This window comes from Notolabrus celidotus, chromosome 10 (assembly GCF_009762535.1).
Source record: "Notolabrus celidotus isolate fNotCel1 chromosome 10, fNotCel1.pri, whole genome shotgun sequence".
NCBI lineage: Eukaryota > Metazoa > Chordata > Actinopteri > Labriformes > Labridae > Notolabrus > Notolabrus celidotus.
The window spans coordinates 26,883,011-26,905,474 of NC_048281.1; the positions used below are offsets into that span (position 1 = coordinate 26,883,011).

The window sequence follows — 22,464 nt, forward strand, 5'->3', positions numbered from 1 at the left end:
AGAACAATATGACTAATGGCACGCCAAAATTACACAGGGTTTTTCTCAGCAAATACTCATGATAGCTAATACATATTACTGTAAAAACAAAGCCGGATGGGGTGCTGGTGGCCTAGCGGTCTAAGCGCCCCACATATAGAGGCTATAGTCCTCTTTGCAGGGGTTGCCGGTTCGATTCCCGGCTGGTCGACCATTTCCTGCATGTCTTCCCCCGCTCTCTGCTCCCCACATTTCCTGTCTCTCTTCACTATCCTATCAAATAAAGGCAAAAAGCCCAAAAAATATAACTTTAAAAAACAAAGCTGGATGATTTTTTTTTCATAAAACACCACTTATGTACATGACAAGAGATAAGGGGTGCAATACGATACCATACGATAAGATACGATGTTATACACTTTATTGTCCCCTTGGGGAAATTTGTCTTGGACTCAACAGGGAACGCCAGAATTGACAAACACAAAAAGATCCTCACAGGAGCATTAAAGCTAGGGTTTGTAGTCACGGAAAATTATCATGAATTTGAATGTAGCATTTCCTCAGGACGTCAACATCATTTGTGTTTTGCACTACGTCAACTCATGTCTCACTCAGCGGTAAGAAAACACCAAAACATTATTATAGTGAAAGTTAAAAACACAAACAAACATGAAATGTACGCGCAGGAGGCGGGCAGAACGGCAGGATGGGATTTGATTGGTTTCATATTTTGGCTCCTGATGGCAGGGATTGGTTGGTGTTTTCCCAGGTTTACTCCGGCTGTAGATAGCAGCTTTTTCGTTTTTTTTAAGAACACATTATGTATTGATTGTCATCAGGACATAAAGATCATTTTAACCAGTATAATAAAAAGTGTATCTAAATCTGACTACCAACCCCAGCTTTTAGCAAAGTTTCAACACTTAAAATTTCTACTTCCCTTCATTCAAAACTATATGAGGGATTTTCATTCAACATCATTTATCTGACAGCTCATACTACCAGTCAGTTAAAGATTCATATCATATCTACAAATGAATGAATGTTTACATTTCTGTGCTGAAACCTTTCCTTCAGTAAAAGATCTGAGTGTTTCTTCCACCTCTAACAGATTTAAATTGGATGGGAAGAAGTTCAGCTTTCTCACCAGCGTGAGTCACCTCACACCAGGAGCTCCTAATACGTCAATACACAACAATAAAAGCTGAACTGGATGCTTACCAATTTAGCATATTGCAAAGTTAAATGCCCAATAAAAGAGGCTTGAGAAAAAATACCCTTTCTTGTGTGGCTTGGAGCGCAGTCACAAAGTCTAAGATTACAGCAGCTGTAGCCAAGTCCAGAAGAAAATGAGCGATATTCCAAAACTACAGCCACACCGCTTCTCGTAATTCTCATTTATGGTTTGCAGCAATAGCTGAACGGAAGAGAAAATACATAACGGCTATTTTGGTCTGCAGAGCCTCAGGACTTTTCTGTAGTCTGGAAGAATCAGCTGAGAGCTCATATGATTGTGCACAATCATCGGCAGAACGTCACACAAGTTCTGCACAGAGAGTGCAGGCTGGGAATTACTTTCAAAGGAATATTATTAACAACCACATTTAGTTTTTGGTACTTCATGTTCTGAAAGAAGAAAGACAGTTGTGCTTCTGTATTTCTAAGACCAGTTAATTGAGTGTAAATATACTGAACAAACTCCACTTCAGTCTAACACATCATATCATACAGATAACATTAAAATAAAATTATGTAATAATATTATGTAACGTCACTTCTGAAGTTTGTTTCTAATGTTATGGGTGGGGTAGTTCCAGTTTGAGAAACAAAACCCACAGTTCAGGGTGCTTTGAACGTTTGACAGACGATGTGTAAAGTCTATTCAGTCAGAGTACAAAGTTCTGACAGGAAACTCTCCAGTTTGACAAATTAACAAGACACTCATAGCCTCAACCTTTGCATGCTTACATACATTTTCACACCACCATTCTCTATGGGAGGTGAAAAGGTGAGGGACAGCCAATTCTTCACCAGCGAGAGAAATCTTTCTTCCATGAATTTCAAGCAGAAATGTGAAGAAACAAGACACTTAATCATTTACTGTGTAAGCTGCAATCACACAAAGTAAAACAGGCTGAGAATATCAGGGAGCAGCAAGAGTTTTATGGAGGAAGTTTCATATAAAGTTGCATAAGTTATAGATACACCTAGGGTTTTTCTAATACCAATTCCAGCATTATAAATTCCTCTGCTACAGTCTAAATTGTTTTTGGTACTGGTGAGGATCTCAGTCATAGCATCATTAGCATTTTAGCTTTGTAAATGTACTGTTCCTTCTTTACTAAAACTGTTGAAATGCAGGTTTGGCCAGGCCGTTAAATTGCACGCACCATGTACAGAAGCTAAAGTTCTCAGAGCAGGTGGCCTGGGTTCGGTTCATTAACACTTTGCCCCTCTCTCTCCCTGTTTCCTATTCTATCCACTGTCCCATCCTCTTAATAAAAGTTTTTCTACTTATCTTCTCTGTTCTGTACATTGTTTTATACCAATAATCACTGTTTTTTCTAAATATTTGTAAATTTACTTATTTAGTTGTGTAGCCTATATACTCCGTAAGATATTGCTTATTTATACTTATTTAATTGTAATTGTGAAAAACGTTTTAATAATTGCTATAGATGCTCTTGTTTACTTTATACTGTTTTGCACTATCTACTTTGCTGCTGTAACACTTTAAATTTCCCTGTTGTGGGATTAATAAAGGAACATCGTATCTTATCTTATCATAAAGGCAAAAAAAAAAGGGAAGGCTTTTGTGTCTGCCACTAGCAACTACCTTCTTAGAGCTGCAGAGAGGAACTTCTTTCAGTTTAACTATAAATTGAAGACAACAGACAACAGCACACTGGTGTTAGCAGAGAGTTTGACATTAGCTAGCAAAATGTCAGCAGTCAAGATTTTTTCATCACACAGTTTAAGGCAGTAGAAATTTAAAATGAAAATTTAAGTCACATTAATTAAGAAATAAACAAGAATACTTAAAAAAAAAAGAAAGAAAGATGGTTAACCTGACAATCTTAGGCATATGCTAAACATCAGGATGGGCAGGGGCCCGCTAGCTAACATTAGATTAGCTTGTTTCCAAGTAAGGATCCCTTTGATAACATATATTTTCACTTAAAAATAACTTAGTAGCCTAGATAAAAATTATTCATATTACTACAACTGACACGTTTTCTAAGAGAGTAGCAGTGAGTGCTAGCAGCGTGCAGTAAAACAGAAGACAAAGCTTGTCAATGTTTTCCCATCATAAAATAAGTTACTATCATTAATACCTGTTTTAGTTTTTTAGTATTTATTCCTGGCTACTAAGTTATTTTAGTCTGTTTTAACATTCTTTACTCTTCATGACAAGCCCCATCTTGCACTGATGTTGTCATTGACATGTTTACTGTTGAGTGTTGTTTGTTTGTTAGTGTTTGTGTTGTTTATCGACAAGCTGGTACACTACAAACCAAATTGCCCTGTGGGATTAATAAAGTTCTCAGAATCTGAATCTGAAACACAACATGGCGTTCACAATAAAATAAATATAATTTTGACAGTCTTTCCTTGGACACTTAAAATTATGGTTGTACTAATTAGTTGCTGCTAAAATTAGCTTAGCTTGTTAAACTAATTTCAAGGTGTGGATTTCTTTGATTAATGATCCAGGCCATACAACATTAAAGATGAGCAATCACACCACACACATTCAAGCTAAGTGTAGCTTACAGGCTGTATTTTGTAAAGAAAATACAGTTTTTACATCAGTATGTTATATTTATCTATCTAATCGAGGGGTACTTTGTGTACCAAAGTCTATCTATGATCGGAACTAGTATTAGGAAGAAAAAATTATATCTCTTGTCCTTATTGTTGGCAAGTAAAAACTACGTTTTATACAAAAAAGCTCAATTATAAAATAGCTTACTTCATGGTGATATTTTTTTCATCTGATCGGGTTATATTTTGTCAAATTGTGACCAAACTGTAAGACGGCACAATGTCGAAACATAAAAGTTGTTTGATTTTATTTAAGATGTTGAGGAGTTTGTTCTGCAAACACAAATCTGCTCTAAAAACAAACATATACAACTGCAGAAACATAAGCCCCTATTCAAATTTTAGACACATAACTTCTTCACATCAGCAGAGATGAGTTATCTTAAAATTCAAACAGTCAATTCCCAGAGCTGCAGCTAAAGAACAATGTTATCTATAATAAGAGGAAAACTGTGTGAGCTGAACAAAATTAGACCTCAGGTTTTGTTGTCACTAAAGTACAAAAGAGATCAGGATGTTTGGCTTCTATGAGACCAATACCCAAAAGACTAACAAACACAGTAACCAAATCCTTAAAGTAATGGGTGTGTGTGTGACCAGACACATACCTGTGAGACGACGATCACCTGCTCTGCAGCATTCAACACCATATGTAACATCCTTCAAATATGTTTTCTCATTCTAATAAAATACTTGGGATTTAAAGACACACCCTGCAGCTCTCATGCATGAAGACTTCTAAAAACTCAGACGCAACAAGAGATTTGTTTAAAGGAATCAGCTGTGGGTTAGACAGTGTCGGTCATCATTGTGTTGTACTTATCAGAGACAGTGCAGCCTCTGTGAGGGAGGGAACAGGGTGAGGCTGGCATTTCTCTCCGAGTCAACTACAGAGCACAAATATAACCCTTGTGTTTGCCTTTTACAGCCGGGGCCTCGTCCAGCCTGTAGAAGTTTTATTGGCTGTTCACCATCATCACTTGTTGGGTTTTACAATCTGCCCACAGTTCACACAACGCTGCAACAAGAAGTGACGCAGTGCCATATAAAAATGTTTGAAACCAGAACGTGTAGTGCCAGCTCAGTGAGCCACACCCTGAAAGCTAACAACTCGGGAGGTTTGTAACTTTGGCATTATGGAGCTTTAAACTCAGAATAATAGCTCACACATGGAAAGAGGAATGGTATATATTACAGTGTTGAATAATATCTGATTGAAAGTTGTGTAAACTGTCCAAATTTGTCCTGGTAGCATCAAATCCCTTCAAGAATTCTAAACATTTGGTTTGATCTACAGCCAGAGATGCTATTGCATAATCCACTCCATGTAATCACCCAGCAGCCACTCCTCTTTATCAGTTCATTCAGGGGGTCACAAACATTCCTCAGAGGACAATGATTTTTGATGTACCTACCCTGCTTGTGTAGTTTCCGCTTTTTTTTTTAGGTTTCAGTGCATTCAACCCATGTCAATAATTTGCTTAATCAAACGGCGGCAACAATGAGACTTTGGACTCATCTCAGCGGGGGATTTGTTCTTCCTGGAGGACAACGTGCAAAAGCTGGACTCATAGCCAGGGACCCTTGACTTCAGAAAACTGAGAATTACCACAGTGTTAAAGTGCTCAATTACAAGAAAGAGTTCTGTGTTAAAAATGCACCCAGGTTCGTAAAGAAGCATTACTGCAAAAGCCGTTTTTCTTGGATGGGGCAGCAGTTTGAACACCTTTTGAATCTTTGTTTTTAAGGGTTATGCTCCTGGCTACTTCAGGACTCTAAAGACCCATAATCAATCTGTTTTATCTCCATTTTTGTCTCCACCAACCCTTAAAACTAATAAATTCCATCATTTTAAACAATTAGACAATTCACTGTCAGAAAACTGCTGTTTTGGACTAGAGAATCAGAATCAGCTTTATTGGCCAGGTATGCTTGAACACACAAGGAATTTGACTTAGGTAAACTGTGCTCTCTTTGTACAAGGCATAAGAATAAGACATACAAAATAAAACAAATAAAAATAAAAATGTAATAATAACATCAGCTATAAATACAAAAGAACAACAAATAGGCATGACTAATATGTACAAAAAAAGTAAAGTGTAGTTATAGATCTTTAGATATTTTTCAACAATTGCATGAGAGGGATGAGAGTAACCCAAAGCACCTAAGTCCTGAAAGGAACTGCTAAACATTGACCTGGAACTTACTATAAAGCCCCAGGAAGCTGAATGAAGCTCATGATCGGACTGGCAATAACCTACAGTACTTGAGGAAATGTGTTTAGTTTTACAATATTTATAGTTTATGAACCCTTTATGGCCAAAATATGCTGACTACTGTTAAAATTACTATGCAGAACAAACTGTATAAGGAAGGATTGTACAAACTTTGCTGCACACTTATTGAAATAAGTGAACAAAGCATGGGTCCCACAAAAAGCTGCAGTCCCTTGAGTGTCCCCTCAAGACTGGCTCCAAAACAGACTGTATAAAACATGGACCTAGTCTCTGTGATGCCACCTGTTGGTTTCTGAAGAGGCGTTTTGAAGCCCAATGATGGCAGGTGCCATGTGGGAAATGCTGACTCAATCTAACTTTGGATAAACATCCAGAGAGGTGGACCTGAGGTGGGCTTTAGACAAACAGCTACAACACCCCCAAACTTACCTGTGTCCCTAATTATACAAAGTAATGTATAATACCTAGCCTTTATATCATCTTAATGGATGCATTATAAAAAAATAGCTGCATTCCCAACTGCTTTTTAAACCAAGATGTAAACATGTTTAATTCTGCTGTAAAAATTGGCGTTTTAACATGGAACCTAATGGGGATTCTTTGGCTTTTGCAGCCAGCCTCAAGTGGACACTTGATGAACTACAGTTTTTTGCACTTCTGCATTGGCTTCATAATTCAACCCCAAAGGATGCTGTTATGCTATTCAAGGCCAAACCCAGCCTGCTATTAAAAACAGGGTTTGTCTATATACCCCATGTCTCTTTTCAAGAGTTATGCATAATTACACATAACTGGGGTGTGACCAAATGATGGACAGGTGGGAGAGCTGGAGCTGCTAGGCTACGGCCTCAACTACACCACTTCGCTGATTTCTAAGTTAGCCAGATGTGAGTTGGAGTCAGAATTTCCAGAACAGTGGCCACCATCTTTTGGGTTTCATGACGTCTCTCCAGAAACAAGTGGTTAAGGTCATTGAGGCTGTGCATGTTTTACACAGCCTCTGGCTCAAAACAATACTGTCAGAGGGATAAGAGTGTAACGACAGCTTAACATTGACCTGAAACTTGCTACGTAAGTCAAGGGACACTGATTCTTGGTAGGTCACAATGCTTGCAATCAGCCCTGTTTTCAATGCCGAGGATATGCTGTAAATACTCTCAGATTTACTTTGCTATACAGAAGGCGTAAGGAAGGATTTCATGAACTTTGTAGTCTACACATTCGAGTATGCTGGATAACAACAGGAGTCCTACAGTAACTACAGTCGGTACAACATTAAAGACTAAAAGCTGCACATCCTTTGTTCCACAAGCTGCAATTTCCACCCTTTGAGACATACATCCTGTTTAAGTAGTTCTGTGACAAATGGATAGTTGGGAATGCATTCACAGAGGTCAAATGTCGAGTAATCCGCTGACATTTAGTGTCAATAGGAAAAACCCTGCACGGTCTAGCCTGCTCCTTTATGTCAAGTGAGTTGAATTGTGGGTCTCCTCCAAACTTGGCTACATGCTGCCGAATTTCCAAACAACAGCTAAGGGGGCTAAAGGACATGGCTGAAGTTACATGGAGCACTTTCAGATGGAATGATTCATCCACAGCACTTTAATGCTCTCATTTCCTGGGCAGCTGTTGGAAACTGACACAGTTGGTCTAAAGTAGAAGTGAATCAGACTTGAATAAGAGGCCTGGGCAGGATTGCACCTCAGTGTGCTAGGAGTGTGTTTGCACTTTGTTATAGTTCACCCACACGTGGAAGATGAGAGGAACTCTTTCGGGAGGCACGTCACCCAGCAGCAAACTCTCCCCTCTTATCAGTCTGTATCACTGTTACAACATTTTGTCATGCAGTTTGACGATTGTGATTCTGAATGTGTTTGTAACCGACTATCAGGAAGCAGGTTTTGCAACATGAGGCTATATAGAGCAATTTACACTGCAGAGGGTGTTAAGGCCAAACCTACAAGCAACTGCTGAGCTCAAAGGTCAAAACAGACATCCAATAATCTCTTGGCTGCTGGGACAACACAGACCAGCTTGAAATAAAGTGTTCTCAGCACACTGTAGAAGAGGACTTGAGTGTCACTGTCTGCCAGCTTCATACCAAAAGAGAGACGCAGGGCTTGTTAACGACTATTATTAAAGCTCAAACATTTACTGTGAGAGTTTTAACATTCCTCATGAAGGTGTTGTTCAATACCTCAAATCAATCCTTTGTGAGTCAATGAGCTCCTTTTAGTGCAGAATGTTTCGTGACTTATAATTATGTTGGTTGTTTTCACTATTCTTATTATTTTTTGTGTGATAAATTTAAAATTCAGACTTAAGATGATTCTTCCACTTTTTCAATGTCCAACTATGTCCAACAACTAACTTTAAACAAAACATCTGATTCAAACTCTGGTTGCAGTCATTGCTGGTACTGTGAGGAATTTGAATGGTGTGTTGAACCCTATGGATGGAATTGTTGAAACTACAATGTTTTTCCAGGATGAAGACTACATTTCCCAAGAGCACCATCACCCACTGTCATAAAGACATGGCTCTTGCCAATGCGTTCTATAAATGGAATACAGATCTTCTTTTTAACACTACTTTTCTTTGTTAAAGACAACTTTTTGCAAGATGGAAATATATTGACTTGTAGCTGTGTCAAATTATGAATTGTAGTAGAACTCTTTTGTCCTCTAAGAGCAGCAAAGCATTCATACACCAGCATACATCCTGTTCAAAGCCATTTTGCTCTTTAACCTACCAAAGCCCTGGTTGTAGAGTTTCTCTGTCTGACACAATATTTCAACAGAAAACCTACGTCATTCAACTAACCCTGCTCCAGTATCAACCAGGGGTACAAAGTATTGAGTAAAAGAAAAATTAACTTACTTTTCCCTGACAAACTTTACCAGTGGAGTTCTAAATATAGACACATCTAGGTGAGAGATGAATATCGACTCAGCTTTTCATAAAGAATCTGAGCCAAATCTTGTGGCTGATAATCTAATTTTACTGTGTTGGTCATGAAAGGGGAAAATTGTAAAAGTGAGACAATCAGTTAAAACTCCTTACTACGCCTTTAATTTCTTTAAATGCAGTCAAACCTTTCAGATGAAGTTAAGTAAAGATGATGGTAGCCCACCATGCCAACAAGGACCTTCACCATGCCTACACAGTCAGTCAGCTGATTGGCTTCTGACCACGCTGGTAAAAGAGACCCAGGATTACACAAAAAACCTGAATGAGTGTCTCCTGAGAATACTGCTTTACATACATCTAAGTTTATGGAAAAAATAAATTATCTTCACTGATACTTCAGACTGGCTTCTTAAAGTTTCAGCAATTTGTGATATTTTTGATGAACATGTTTATATTTTTCTCTTGGAACAACAATGTCACTGTGTTTGTCTCATTTGCTCTTTCAAGATGTCACACCATGTTACAGTTTATCAGTAATGGTTTAACATAACATGACTGGGCAACATTTTACTCCAAGCCAAGACGAATTAAGTGCAGCATGGAGACATGCACATTGTGCTCATGAAGAGTATGCACCAACTTAATAATAGTATATTACAGTTACATTATTTGATATTTCATTATGTGGATTGATTCATTTATTTATTTATTATTTAAGGTTGTTTGCTCTAACATATTGCATTGTGAGGTAAATGTGTTCAATAACTACATCATAAAACTCTCCTTGTTTCCTTGTTTTGCTTGACCTTCACACAGAGATTACCAACCACGTCTTGTGTTGCATGAGGAATGTTAGCGCGCACGCAAAACCTTTATTGTCCTCATGCAACAGTGCCTGAGAAACAAAACACTGTCGTATCTCTTGTCCTTTAAATATGTAAGAAGTGTTTTCTGATTAAAGATTGTATCCTTCTGATGTTTCACCCACATTCTTTTTTATTTATTTATTTTATATTATTATTTAGTCTGTGTGTTTTAATTATGTTTAAATGATGAATGTTTTTTATTTCATTCCCTGTAAGGTGACTTGAAAGGCGCCTCCAAATAAAATGTATTATTATTATTATTATTATTATTAAAATGTATCTCTTACCGTGATATTTGCTGTAAAAAATGTAGTAAAAAACAGTTTCAGGCAGGATGCTGTTAATGCTCGTCTGGGTCCTTCCTGGCAGGAGAGTTCAAAGACTTTAAGAGTCACAATTTAGAAATAATCAATCTTCATGTTCCCTTTTGTAGGTAATGTAAAGGCGTCAGTATTAAACCAGCTAAAATCTTCTCACAGATATTTAAATTAACATTGGGTTAATGTGTAAAGTTAACCCAAACTTTACAGGTGAACAGTAAAGACACATACTGCACAAACAGGACAACAAGCTTCAAACTGCTGAAACAGGGAACAGGGAAGCTGAGCGAGGCACCTGTCAGACTGGGTCTGAGGGCGTGGAGGTTGGACGCACACCAGGAGCAGAGACAGCTGATAGAGACAACTTTCTCTCTCTCTCTTTGCTCGGTGCTCTCAGAGGCTAATTTGCTTAGAATCTGATAAGAGAGAGTGAAATTAAACCATTGGCTGCTTGTCTGTAACCTTGTTTGGGATTATCTCCTTGTGTTACACTATGTGTCTACCATCTCTTTTTGCATGAGGCGTGGCTACTACTTTAGGGAAACTACATTATTTTTCCCCTGTAGAACAAAGACACCAAAGTTTTAACCCAGTGTCAAATACTCTCAGAGAAAAAAACACAAAAAAATGCTATATTTAAAACAATTGTAAGTATAAGGTGTCAGAAACAATCCCTCTGTGAGTGAATAGGACAGTCAAGAAATCAAAGCAGATACTTTCTATCTATAAAATAAGACTAACTAACTAAATGTTCCTTATGTTTCCCTTACAAGTGCCGGCCAGAGAGCTTTTTGTATGTATGCCCCTAAACTGTGGATCCCTCTGCCTCTGGACATTAAAATGGTGAGCTCTATGTGTGTTTTTAAAAATAAACTTAAGACTTACCTTTTTTTAACTTTCTTTTTAACCCTAGACTGCATTACTATGATTATTACCATTATTTTAGGATTATTTTTTATTTTATTCTATCTTATTTTATGTTATTTTCATTTTATTTATCTTATTTTATTCTATTGATTTTATTGTAATGATTTTATTTTTTATTTCATTCTATCTTATTTTACATTGATTTTGTTTTATTTCATTTTATTTACCTGATTTTATTTATCTGATTTTCTTGTACTGATATTGTTCCATTTTTCAAATTGTATTGTAATGATTTTATTTTATATTTAAATCTGTTATTTTATGCTGTTTTTATTTGATTTCATTATATTTACCAGATTTTATATATCTGATTTTATTGTATTTTTGTAATCTTATTGTAATAATTTGATTTTGATTTTCAAGTATTTCATATTATTTTCCTCTATCTTGTTTTAGCCTTGTATCGTTAGAACCTATTGCTGTTGTTTTCTATCTCTCTGTTTTTTTTTGTGAATCACTTTGGGCTGCATGCTTTAATGTTTGAAAGGTGCTTTACAAATAAAAATTAGTTGAGTTATTTGATGTGTTAGGTGTGAGCAACAAAGTGCCTCTGCAAAAACACAGAAAAACAAGTTGTATCTTCACATCTCCGCTCTGCATTTAAAGATTCCCACGTGGGACGCATTCACGAAAACCACAACCTTCACTGCAAAACCACTGTCAACCTTTTACATGTCCATAAACACACACAGGTGTACACTTCAAGACCACATGCATAGGGGGGAAATGTACTGGCAGGAGGAAAACACTCTATTAATAGCTCTTCCGTTTCAGTCCTGATACCATTCCAATCAGTCCTGCTGTTCAAAGTGACCCCTGGGGCCTAAAAATAGGAGAGTGAGCCCCCTCTGTAACAAACCCCTGCACACACACACACACATACACACACGCACACACACTCAGGCACACATGCTGTCAGAGAGCTGAGCTCCAGGGATTGGGTGTCACAAACTTGAGGTTTTCATGGACACAACACTATTTCAGCATGATTTGAACACAACTTTGTCTGTTTCTGTTTGGTAATGAAGTGAAGTTGATAATGAGCTTTTATCTGACATATATGTGAGCTTTCATTGCCAGTTTTCCACATCATGAATGTCATTTACCACCAATATGATGGGAGAATGTTATGTAAGAGGGGAAATGTCTGATAACCCAAAGGGCACATGGCCCATAAAAGAATTATCTCTGTATTTATGACAGTGAATCAGACGTTGAGTGAATGATACTGCAGTATTTCAGGGCAGGGTGAGCTCTGCTGTGGGGAGAAGAGGGTGTGTCTTGATAAACGGCAGGCAGATTTGTTTATTTTGAGTTCATATTCCAGTGAACGCACAGAACATCTGCCTCTGTGAGCGTCTTTGTGAGGGCTGTGGTTGCGACACTATTGTCAGTGTTACTGAAGAATGACAGACGCATTCTTGGGTGGATCATGAGAAAGATGTTTCAGGAAGTTGTGGTATCATCTCAAAGGAACATCCAGACTGATTTTTAATTTAACCACTAAGTGACAACACTCGCAGGCACAGAGTCACAGAGAGAGCGGCTCTGCTGTTATGACAAACCTCACTTTCCTGACTTCACTTTGCGTTATTTTGACCCCTATAGGGATGCATTCAAGTTCCTATCTAATCCTCCTACCTCTAAGTTTCACTACCTGCAGGTATTGCTGCTGATGCACTTTTTGTTTGTGCTTGCACAGCAGTGTTGTGAAGCCATAGAGAGCTAAAACAAGCGGATGGACTGTGGCCTGAGCTCTACCTTACCTTGCTCGCTCCTGAAGGCACACCTGTGTAACAAGTGAACAGGTTGTTCAACATACCGCATTCATCCTTGCTTGGCATGCAACAGACACAAGAGCGAGCGTCTAAAACGGAAAAATGATAAAAACTTTGGCACCGCCTGGTAATGTTTGTAGTCATTGAAGAAACTATGCTGAAGTTCTCGATCACGCCATCAGAAAATCAATTCTTTTAAGAACTAGAACCCGACGTTGCACAAGAGCTGTTATGAATATTTTCATTGCTGTGTAAACAGGACCTCGCTAGATCTAGTATGATTAGATATTTTCCCATCAGATTAGAACACCTGGATAGATTATTTGTTCTTCTTGCACACGCGATTCATCAATTGTTCCCTCCAAAATTTTTTGTATGAAATAAATGTGAGCTGTGCTTGAAACAGGTGTTTACCAACACAGGACTAGATGCACACTGAAAATAGCGCTGCCCTTTTTTAACTTCTGCTTGAATCATGCCTCACATGAGGCAGCATGTGCTCTGAAACACTATGTGGTGTGACAGTTGCATTAAAGCATGTTTGTCTTTGAGTACAGCAAAAATAAAGGCTGAGGGTTGTTCAAAGATGAGCCAAAAGCACAAGTTAACAGAAGGCTCTTACTCCACTCTGTAAACGGCACAGGCTGGTAACTAAATGTTGTAGTAGTAGTCTGAGTATTTCACAAAAATCTAAACTTACTTGACTGTAACTCTTGTGGATAAGTCCTGAAGATCTCCTGGGTGAAAGAGCTGTGCTTCCTTTAGTCCGAGCTTCCCGCAGGCCTTGAGGAAGACGTTTAGGTTGTCCTGGAAAAAGAACAAAGCAGGGATGAGGGCTGTCCACCTTTAGAGGCAAAAGAATAATCACTCAAGAATTCCCTGGCAGGGACACAGCCTACAACTCATTGCTTCCAAAGTTCATATCAGCAGAGAGCAGAGACGGACAGAAGGGGAGGGAGGAGCATGTGTGTAGCAAATAAGAAGCGTCCCAGGGCAGAACACACACAAACACACATGCAAGAGGGAGAGGCTGCGTGACAGCAGCTGACTGACAGCGGCAGAGCCACCTGTGGGCGGGGTTAGGGTTGGTACAAAGCCAAAACCAGGAAGAATGACATCAGAGCTGTGCAAAGAAGTCCCACCCAACTGGCCATGCGAGTGCAGAACTGACACACACACACACACACACACACACACACATAGGGGCAAACACACACGCACACACACGCACACAGGGCACAATGCCTGCTGCGGCATCCTTCATTTTCACACCCTGAAACTGTCCCCTCCCCTCCCTGCCAAGCCCTTCACTCGAGAATACCTGTGAAATGTGCGGGTGGGGGTGTATTTTGGAGACATTCGGTTGCTATGAAACAAGAGGTCTGGTGACTGAAACTGACAAATATCTTTTTCCTGAGGCAACTCATGAAGAAATGGGAGTGAAAGGTTTATCTATCTAAACGGTCTATCTTCTTAATATTGGGCAAAGTTTGTGTGTACACAGATGTGAGATTAGAGAAAGACTGCTTGGGGACATTTGCTCTATTAATAAACACACATCTCGTGCACGCCAAACAAGTCTTCAACCACAGAAACACCATTCCTTCACGGGGTTTGTTGTAATCCCACGGGCCTTGTTTGCAGGTCTGCACTTCCCATTGAGACAGCCCTGCTTAAGATGGTTACATGTAATGACACATGGTTTCAACATGGGCTGCAATAATTAAGGGGTAGCTTGTGCTATATTTAAATGGCAAACATGCTTATTAGCAAGTGGTAGGAGAAGGCTGACCTCTCTGCGCAGGAATCCCCTGCTAACAGATTTGCTTGTCCCACAACAGCACTTTGCCAGGCCCTACAGGTCAACGTGGGCCCCTACAGTTTAAGGATTAGGCTCCCCCACAGTTGTTTTCAGGCACTGAGGTAACTCGTTTTCTCTTCTTCTGATTTATCTGGGTAATTAACATGATCATGTTATTTTCCACAGTGATAGAGAAAGATTTAGTAAAAGTTTTATCCTTATTCTCTCTCTCCTTTGTAAATATTAAACTGTTCACGGGGCATTTTTCAGCGTCACTACATTTATGATGTTGTAAATCAACAAGAACAGCTTGTACAGTCATAAACTACTTATTACATCTTGTTCACATCTCCTCACTTTAGCATGATGGCTGACAAAACAGCACAAACCACATTACTTACACAAGGATCTCTGTGTTGGGTATGAAATAACTAAACAGATAAAAGATTCATAGCTACATTTTAACTCAAGCACAGGGCTGTAAAATGAGCCTGCGCTACAGGGCAAAAGCTGCAATTCCTTGATTGGCCACTTGAGGGTGGCTCCAAAAGTGAGTCAATCCCCATTTAGAGCCCCATGTCAAAAAATCAAACTTCACAGCAGAATTTAACACACACACACACACACACACCGGGACAAAGTTATATTTTTTGGTCTTATAGAGTATTTCCTGTTTCATGATATGTATAAAGAAGTTTAATTATTATAATACTAAACAGTTGAAATTATATTATAGCTAAAAGTTATCTATAATTCCAGGAGCTGCTGTTTTGAGTGACAGGGGGCCAGGTTGCCATCTCTGCTTGCTCAGGTCACCAAACTTAACCTTTATCTTAACTTTTGGAACACCACTCCCTTCGCCCTTCTCGAAAAGGGGCGTGACCTCTGACATAAGCTTTGTCAACAATGGCGAATGAGAAACTAATCACACTTGTTTTCTTGAGGGTACAATTTCCAGGTCTAGAGCAAGCGACAACCTCCGGTCTGAAAATATCAGTCAAATGCGGAAGTGCTGAAAACTGCAGTTCATCGAGGATCCGATTGAGGCTGGCTCCGGAAGTACTGCGCACCACATACACACCAATTAAAAAAAAGCTGATCTTTACAGCAGAAATAAACATATTTACAGCCTGGTACAAAAGACGAGTGTAGTCTGGATAGTTCATTTCTCGATTGGCACACACAGTGAGGGGGGTGAATTTCTAACGTGGCAATTTCGAAGATATTGAGATTACGAATCTTCTAATCAGAGGTGAGGCTGACTTGATCGACAGACGGGAACACTGTAGCTGTTGGCTAGGAGGCTCAAAGCCCGCCTCTTTACGTCACAATCGCTCGACAGCAGCAATATGGCTCCCGCTGACGATTGGCCTCAAAACAGCGCTTCAGAAACAAATGGGTGACGTCATGGATACTACGTCCATATTTTATACAGTCTATGGTCTAGAGCTGCTGCTGATGCTACAACACAATCTCTTATACATTTTTTAAATATATCTTTTGTAAAAAATAGTTTAATAATGAAAACCATACAGTGGTACACAGAGTGGTTTAAAACACACTTTATGGTCATCACAAAGGGACAACTTTCATAACCTAGAAACAGGAAGCACTGGTGAGATGTACTCTGAAATTGAAGTCTTGGGCAAGCCCCCAAAAATGCTGTTTGTGGACACAGGCCCTTACAGCTGCAGTGTGAATAAAAATCTCATTCATTTTCTAAACGCTAATGTCTTTCCCTTGTGAGGCAAAATTTCACTTTAACCAAATCCGACTCCCCGTGAAAGGATTAATATCACAACAGTATAAATGTCATTTGGCCTCAAAGAGCTCTATGAACACATTAAAAGCCCCCCCCAACAGTAAGTCCCAGAGCATGCAGAGATAATGATGTCGAAGGAATGTTATGCTGACTTGTGCCTGCACATAATCCTGCTAAATATGCTGTACCCATCATGCAGCCTCTAATCCTCTCATGCAGACTGGAGCACCCTGATTTAAGCGCTTCACACCAAGAAACAGAAAGATTTGACTCTTAATGTGTCTGATTTAGCCTCGAAGGATCTTGGTCCCTACTGGTCACAATGTGGTCACTCTTCAGCTATGTTCTTTCCCATGGACGGGCACACTCTGCAATTACCCTCAACTGACCCCTGGCAGTGCTTCCTACACCAAGCAGAGCTCTAGTTAAAATATCAGGCTACACGTTTTAGGACAATAAACCGACAAGAGATGGAATACTTGAAATAGACCCAAAAAAGACCTTCCTGCTCTTATAGTCAGTTCCAGACATAACAAGCACCCATACAATACAAACACAGTAACAAAACATGGCCAAATGCCTGTCTTCACACAGTTGATTACACAGACAACTAGAGGAGTAAAGACACCCTCAGGGCCAGTGAAACTGTCTGTTTATCTCCTCCCATAGCTACCTCAACCCACCAAGGAGTGAGTGTATGCAGAACATCCAACTCCATGTCAATTACAGTGTATTTATGGTGGGTAGAGGCCAGTGGAGTCATCTTTAACTTTGTCCCCTTGGACTGAGCCAAATGGGCTCATATAGCTGGCTCCCCTAATGCAAAACCATCATCGTCCTGCCAAGCACTGGTAAAAGCTGAACCAGGCCCAGACCAGGGCACCATGACCCAAACCCACAGCTCTCTCGGTGCTCAGAAACAGGCAGAGAAGTGTGCTGACATGGGAAACATTCCCTTGAACAAAAAGTGAAGCCAAAGAATAGTCCCAGTCTGGAGCCAATGTTGCTAAATATTCCACAAAACCAGAGAGGTTTCCGTTTTTTCCCTCTCATTCCTCCCCGGGCTTTTTACTTTTCCTGAGATGAAGCCTGGTATCGATTTGAGGGCTCAAATCTTTCACATAGTAAAACTAAAACAACAGTTATAAGCATAATGGTGGAAAATGTTCGTATCTGAGCAATAATGAGGTGTGTTTACAAGGACTTTCATTCAGCAGTGGTTAAATGTTACCTCCATGGCAAACGGAGAAGGCACCCTTAATGCTGGGCTTGGTTTCTTGTTATTTTGACGTTAGGCATGCCAGAGAAGCAGTATGTTCCAAGCTGTCTCTACTCTGACAGCACTTAGTGGTAAAACTAGCCCATGCCACTAAACATGGGAGCCACTGCTGTCACGAGTAGGACTGGGTAACAACAGTATTTCAGGACCTTTTGAGAATCAGAGGATATCAGCAGCTCACATACAGCTTCAGACTTCATCACTCACCATCCAGAGTTCCTAATCATACTGCACGCTGCTGTTTCGCAGACTTTCTTCAATATTCAGAAGTTAAATCAGAAAACCAGATAAGTCGAATGGGGGTCGTCTTCAAAGTAAGTTTTCGGCTTGAATGCTTTTTTTTGTTGCATAATGACACAACCCATGGTCTGCACAATGTTTAACATACTAAAATACACTTAGCCGTTGAAGGGGAAGACTGAGCTTGAATGACAAACTCTACAGCCATAACTGTGTCAGCCTGATTATGTTCAGCATTTGTAGCTTCAAATGATCCCAAAATTGAGATGCATCTAATAAAACTTGAATATTGTTAAGGTACCAGGCAAATGAGCTGCAGGCAGAGGAACACTTGCGAGTTGCGTCCTTGAAAAGTGCAAAAACAAATGGGCTTTCTTACGTCAAATAAAGAACATTTCTGAATAGAGAGTGGTAGAACTGACCCCATCTGCAGGAGTTGATAGCCTAGCTTCCGTGTTGTTTCCCCACTCTTTCAACAAAGGAGCCGAGCTAAGCGGCTTCCCCTGTGGGAATTACACATACCACTGAGAAGTACCTCATACAACCCCACTTCAAAAACACCAAACTGTTGGCACGCCGTTGGTCTAGCGACCTAAGTAGGTGCCCCATGTATAGAGGCTATAGTCCTCATTGCAGTGGTCGCTGATTTGACTCCCAGCCTTGACCATTTGCTGCACATCTTCCCCTGCTCTCTACTCCCCATATTTCCTGTCTCTCTTCAGCTGTCCTATCAATAAAAGTGAAAAAGACCTAAAATATAACTTAAAAGAAAACTTTCCAGATCAGTCTTTGGGTTTGTAAGGCTGCTGCACTGTGAAAATGAAACATTAAAACTGTTGGCCTGAAAAGGATTTTTTAGTTAGGTAAACTAAAAAATGTTCCATTTTGTTGCAAACTACATCAAAGTAGTTATCTTAACTACCTGTATTCAGTTTGTTGTGTAAAGTTGGTCTCATTTTATAAGTTAGGTCGGCAAAACTTGAAATTATGGGTTTGAGGCTCGGACAAATTATTTGAGTATGCTTCAGGCAAAGAACGGGGTCTCCAACTCAAATCTACAGGGGTCTTCCACACTTCCAACTTCCCACATGTGGCGCCATCTCTCCTGTGCTGTGTGGATTTTATCACCCTAAAGATGAGTATTTTGTTTGAGTATTGTATTGAAACTCTAGCTTTATACATTAAATTAAGAAAAGAAGCCTTTTTTGTACTTACAAATTACTCCACGTGCAGACACCATCCAAGTAGACGGTCAGCCATATTGAAATGGATTTTCAGAAAACGTCAGTCCAAATAAAGCTTCATGACGTCACTGCACGTCCCCCTTATGTACTTGAAAGTAATAAGTACACAGGCTGTGTGAACTAAAAAATACTGAGTCAAGTAAAGTTAAAACTGTATAAGTTGTTCAGAGAAAGAAAATATGTTGAGTGCTGCTAACTAGATAACATATATTTAGTACAGCTTAATCAGTTTTTATAAGTCAGCAGTACTGTTCGGATTTACAGTGTAGTTGGTCAATTGATTGTGAGTTGATTACCGGTTAGTGTAACTTTAATTTGTTTAGTTAGTTAGTTTAATAAGGCATGGTCATTACCAATAGTTAGCCGCTTTGAACATTAGCTAGCTACCTTGCAAGTGGGAAAACGGTGCAGTAATGTGCACTAACAAAGGTACATTTTCAGAACAAAACATAATAAGTTGGCACAACTTTCACTTCTAAGTATGTAGAACTCAAAACTTAAAGTTACACTACATATGAATGATAAGTTATCTCAACAAAAACTAATCAGTTGGCTCAAATGTAAGATTTCTAGTTAGCCTCAAAAATCTAGTGCAGACAGTTGCTTTGACATTTTGAGTTTTCACAGCCTTTTCGTTTTAAGAATATTCAGTCGCACTCTTTAAATGCTTTAAATTGCTTTTAAATGTGCAAGTAAGCCTTAAAATGTTTAAAGAAAATAAATAATGTATCTAAGGTGCAAATACCTGGAAACTCTTCTGGAGCGCTGTTACAAAGTATTAGTAGTTTGTTACTTCCCACAACTGTTGTGTGAAGACAAGATTCGACATAAAGACATTTAATGCTGAATAAAGAGCTAGATTTATATTATAAGCACTTAATTCTAACACTTAAAGAGCAGATGTGCTTCTGTTTACAAAGCTGTAAGATAATGGAGTCAACGTAACAGAGACAATCCTCTCACAACACTGTGTGAGTGAGTTTGGAGAACATTCTACTTTTCTCCATGTGGTTGGCAGTAACTGATCCCTGCGGGCCAACCAGGAGTCTTCACATTTGCGGGCGTATTTATGATCAGGTGGTTTCAGGTTTGCGTCCAAGTCTCGGAAATACCACCCCAACGCTACTGGATGATGGAGGAGGCGGTTTACGTCATTACCTCAGCAGGTGCCCAGCCAGTTTTATCACTAACAGTCCAAAACAAACTGGCAGAGTATTTGATTTATGTCATAACACACATATGATGGTACTGTTTGAAGGCTGCAAATGTTTTCTGTTTACATCCAGCCCTGAAGCCAGTCTGTTGTTTTGTACCGCTAACTTGTCATTGTCCTGCCAAACTCTGAGCCCACCGACACAGACTGCCTGGTGGAGGGTTGGGGTTCTCTGTAATTCCCCCAGACAGCTGGACTCAATTACTCCCACAAGAGCAGGCTTTGTGAGGGATGGGTTTAAGGTAGGGATTTCAACCCTTTACTTCATGAGACACTTGTATGCAGACACTCCTAAAACATTTATCTTAACCAAGCCACAAGCAGCAAAAATTTGAAGACATTTCTAGACCTAAGGAGCTGATAAAAGACTGAGACACAGACTCAATAACAGGTTATTACACAAGCAAAAGTCTGTAGCTTCTGAACAGCCGTCACTCACTGGAAATCTTCATTATCAGACCAACACAAGGACGTTTTGTCCTGAATGATTTTGATTGAATGCAGCCTCAAGCATGGCAGACATCATATTTAGGGAGCACTTAAATGCGGCTGTTGGCCTTTCAAGCAGCTCCATGTTCACTGAACTTATTAGTGTGGATGGATATGAGGAGCGACAAGGCACTGAGGCAAACACCTCGCTCTCATTGGCAGCTGAGCCTGAGACCTGTCACCAGTCATCTCCACTGCTGCTGCTGCTGCACTTCACTTAACACATATTACCTTAACATTGAAATAAAGCAGTGATAACAAGGGAAAAACTGTGTGTGAGGGAAAGTTGAAGGAAATGATAAAAGTATGTGTCAAAACATCTTTCAAACTTCTAAAATGCAAATCTTTAAGCTGCATAAAAAAAGAAAAAAAGGAGACTTACCAGTCCAGCGATAGGAGTGGGCAGCCTGTTAATCTTCCTGATCACACCAGGCTTGATCTTGTTGATCAGACTGTGGACAGGAGACAGAGAGAGAACACATCAGGGAAAAGAAAAGGGGTAAGTGAAAGCACCGGGTCATTGGCTCTGCTGGTCTAACTAGCAAGGAATGAGCAGAGAAGTGTTGCAAAGTCTGAGTGTTGTGTGTTTACGACTTTCTGTAATGGTGGCCACCTGGCTTCAGTTTAGTAAATGGTCGGTGCTGCACCCTGATGTAAACACACTGGGTCATCCTAAAACATACCCTCTTATACTGGATTTACCCCAGACAGACCTGGAATCTCTGAGCAAAACTGACCCAGAGGGCTGGAAAACGAAGGGTTATTTCATTATTGGGAAGTCTCCTAATTAGTTCATGATTGATTATTAGGGTTTCAAAGGGGTGGAAAACTTCCGGTAAATTTCCATGGGAAGTTAAGGTTGGGAATTTTGGAAATATTCCATATTGGAAACTTTCCATGGGAATTCTGGGAATTTATGGGAATGAACTGGGAATTAACTGGGAATTTAATGGGAAGGTATCATATCCAAGCACTTTAAATTAAAATTAAATTAAAAATTTAATGTAATTTTTAATATATTTCTAATTTTCCTTTTCTTTTCTGTTTTATCATATTTGTCATTTTAATTGTGTTCTTTTATGCTTGTCTGAATGTCTCCAATGCTTTTAATGTTTTAATGTAAAGCACATTGAGTTGCCCTCGTGTATGAAATGCGCTATACAAATAAAGCTGCCTTGCCTGCCATAAATATTGGTTTTGTTATAAGCAGAAATCTATCCAAAATAATACAATTAAAACAGATTTATTTGTAAGTAGAACTTTATCAAGTGTTAAATATTGTATTGAACAATCAATTCTTTCATTCAAGAACAAAAACATGAATGTTCAGTTAAATATTACTCTTCCCCCTTTTCCCAACCCATTCAAAAATTAACAAAAATGCAATCCCAACAAAGTCCCATTCAAATTAAATAAAAAGAGCTGCTCTTCCTCCAAAAAAGTCCCATTCAACATGTCAATAAAAAAGCTTCTTCCCTCAAGCTTCTCAAGCCTAGCCTCTGTAGGATTCTAGACATCATCTCCAGCATGTGATGGAGGAATGCACAGTGCATGTAGGGGGCGTGGTCTCAATAGCCCTGCAGTAAGC

The 22,464-nt window shown here is 39.4% G+C and overlaps 1 protein-coding gene across 1 annotated transcript in view; it reads right to left on the minus strand.

Moving 5' to 3' along the window:
• The window catches only part of LOC117819712 (LIM domain only protein 7-like), a 67,465-nt gene that overhangs the window by 32,239 nt on the left and 12,762 nt on the right, over positions 1-22,464 (minus strand). The window contains exons 4-5 of the mRNA XM_034693135.1: positions 21,259-21,328; positions 13,549-13,655 (exon numbers count right to left, since the gene is read on the minus strand). Of these exons, the coding sequence (XP_034549026.1) occupies positions 13,549-13,655; positions 21,259-21,328 (177 nt within the window). The remainder of the gene's footprint in view (positions 1-13,548; positions 13,656-21,258; positions 21,329-22,464) is intronic.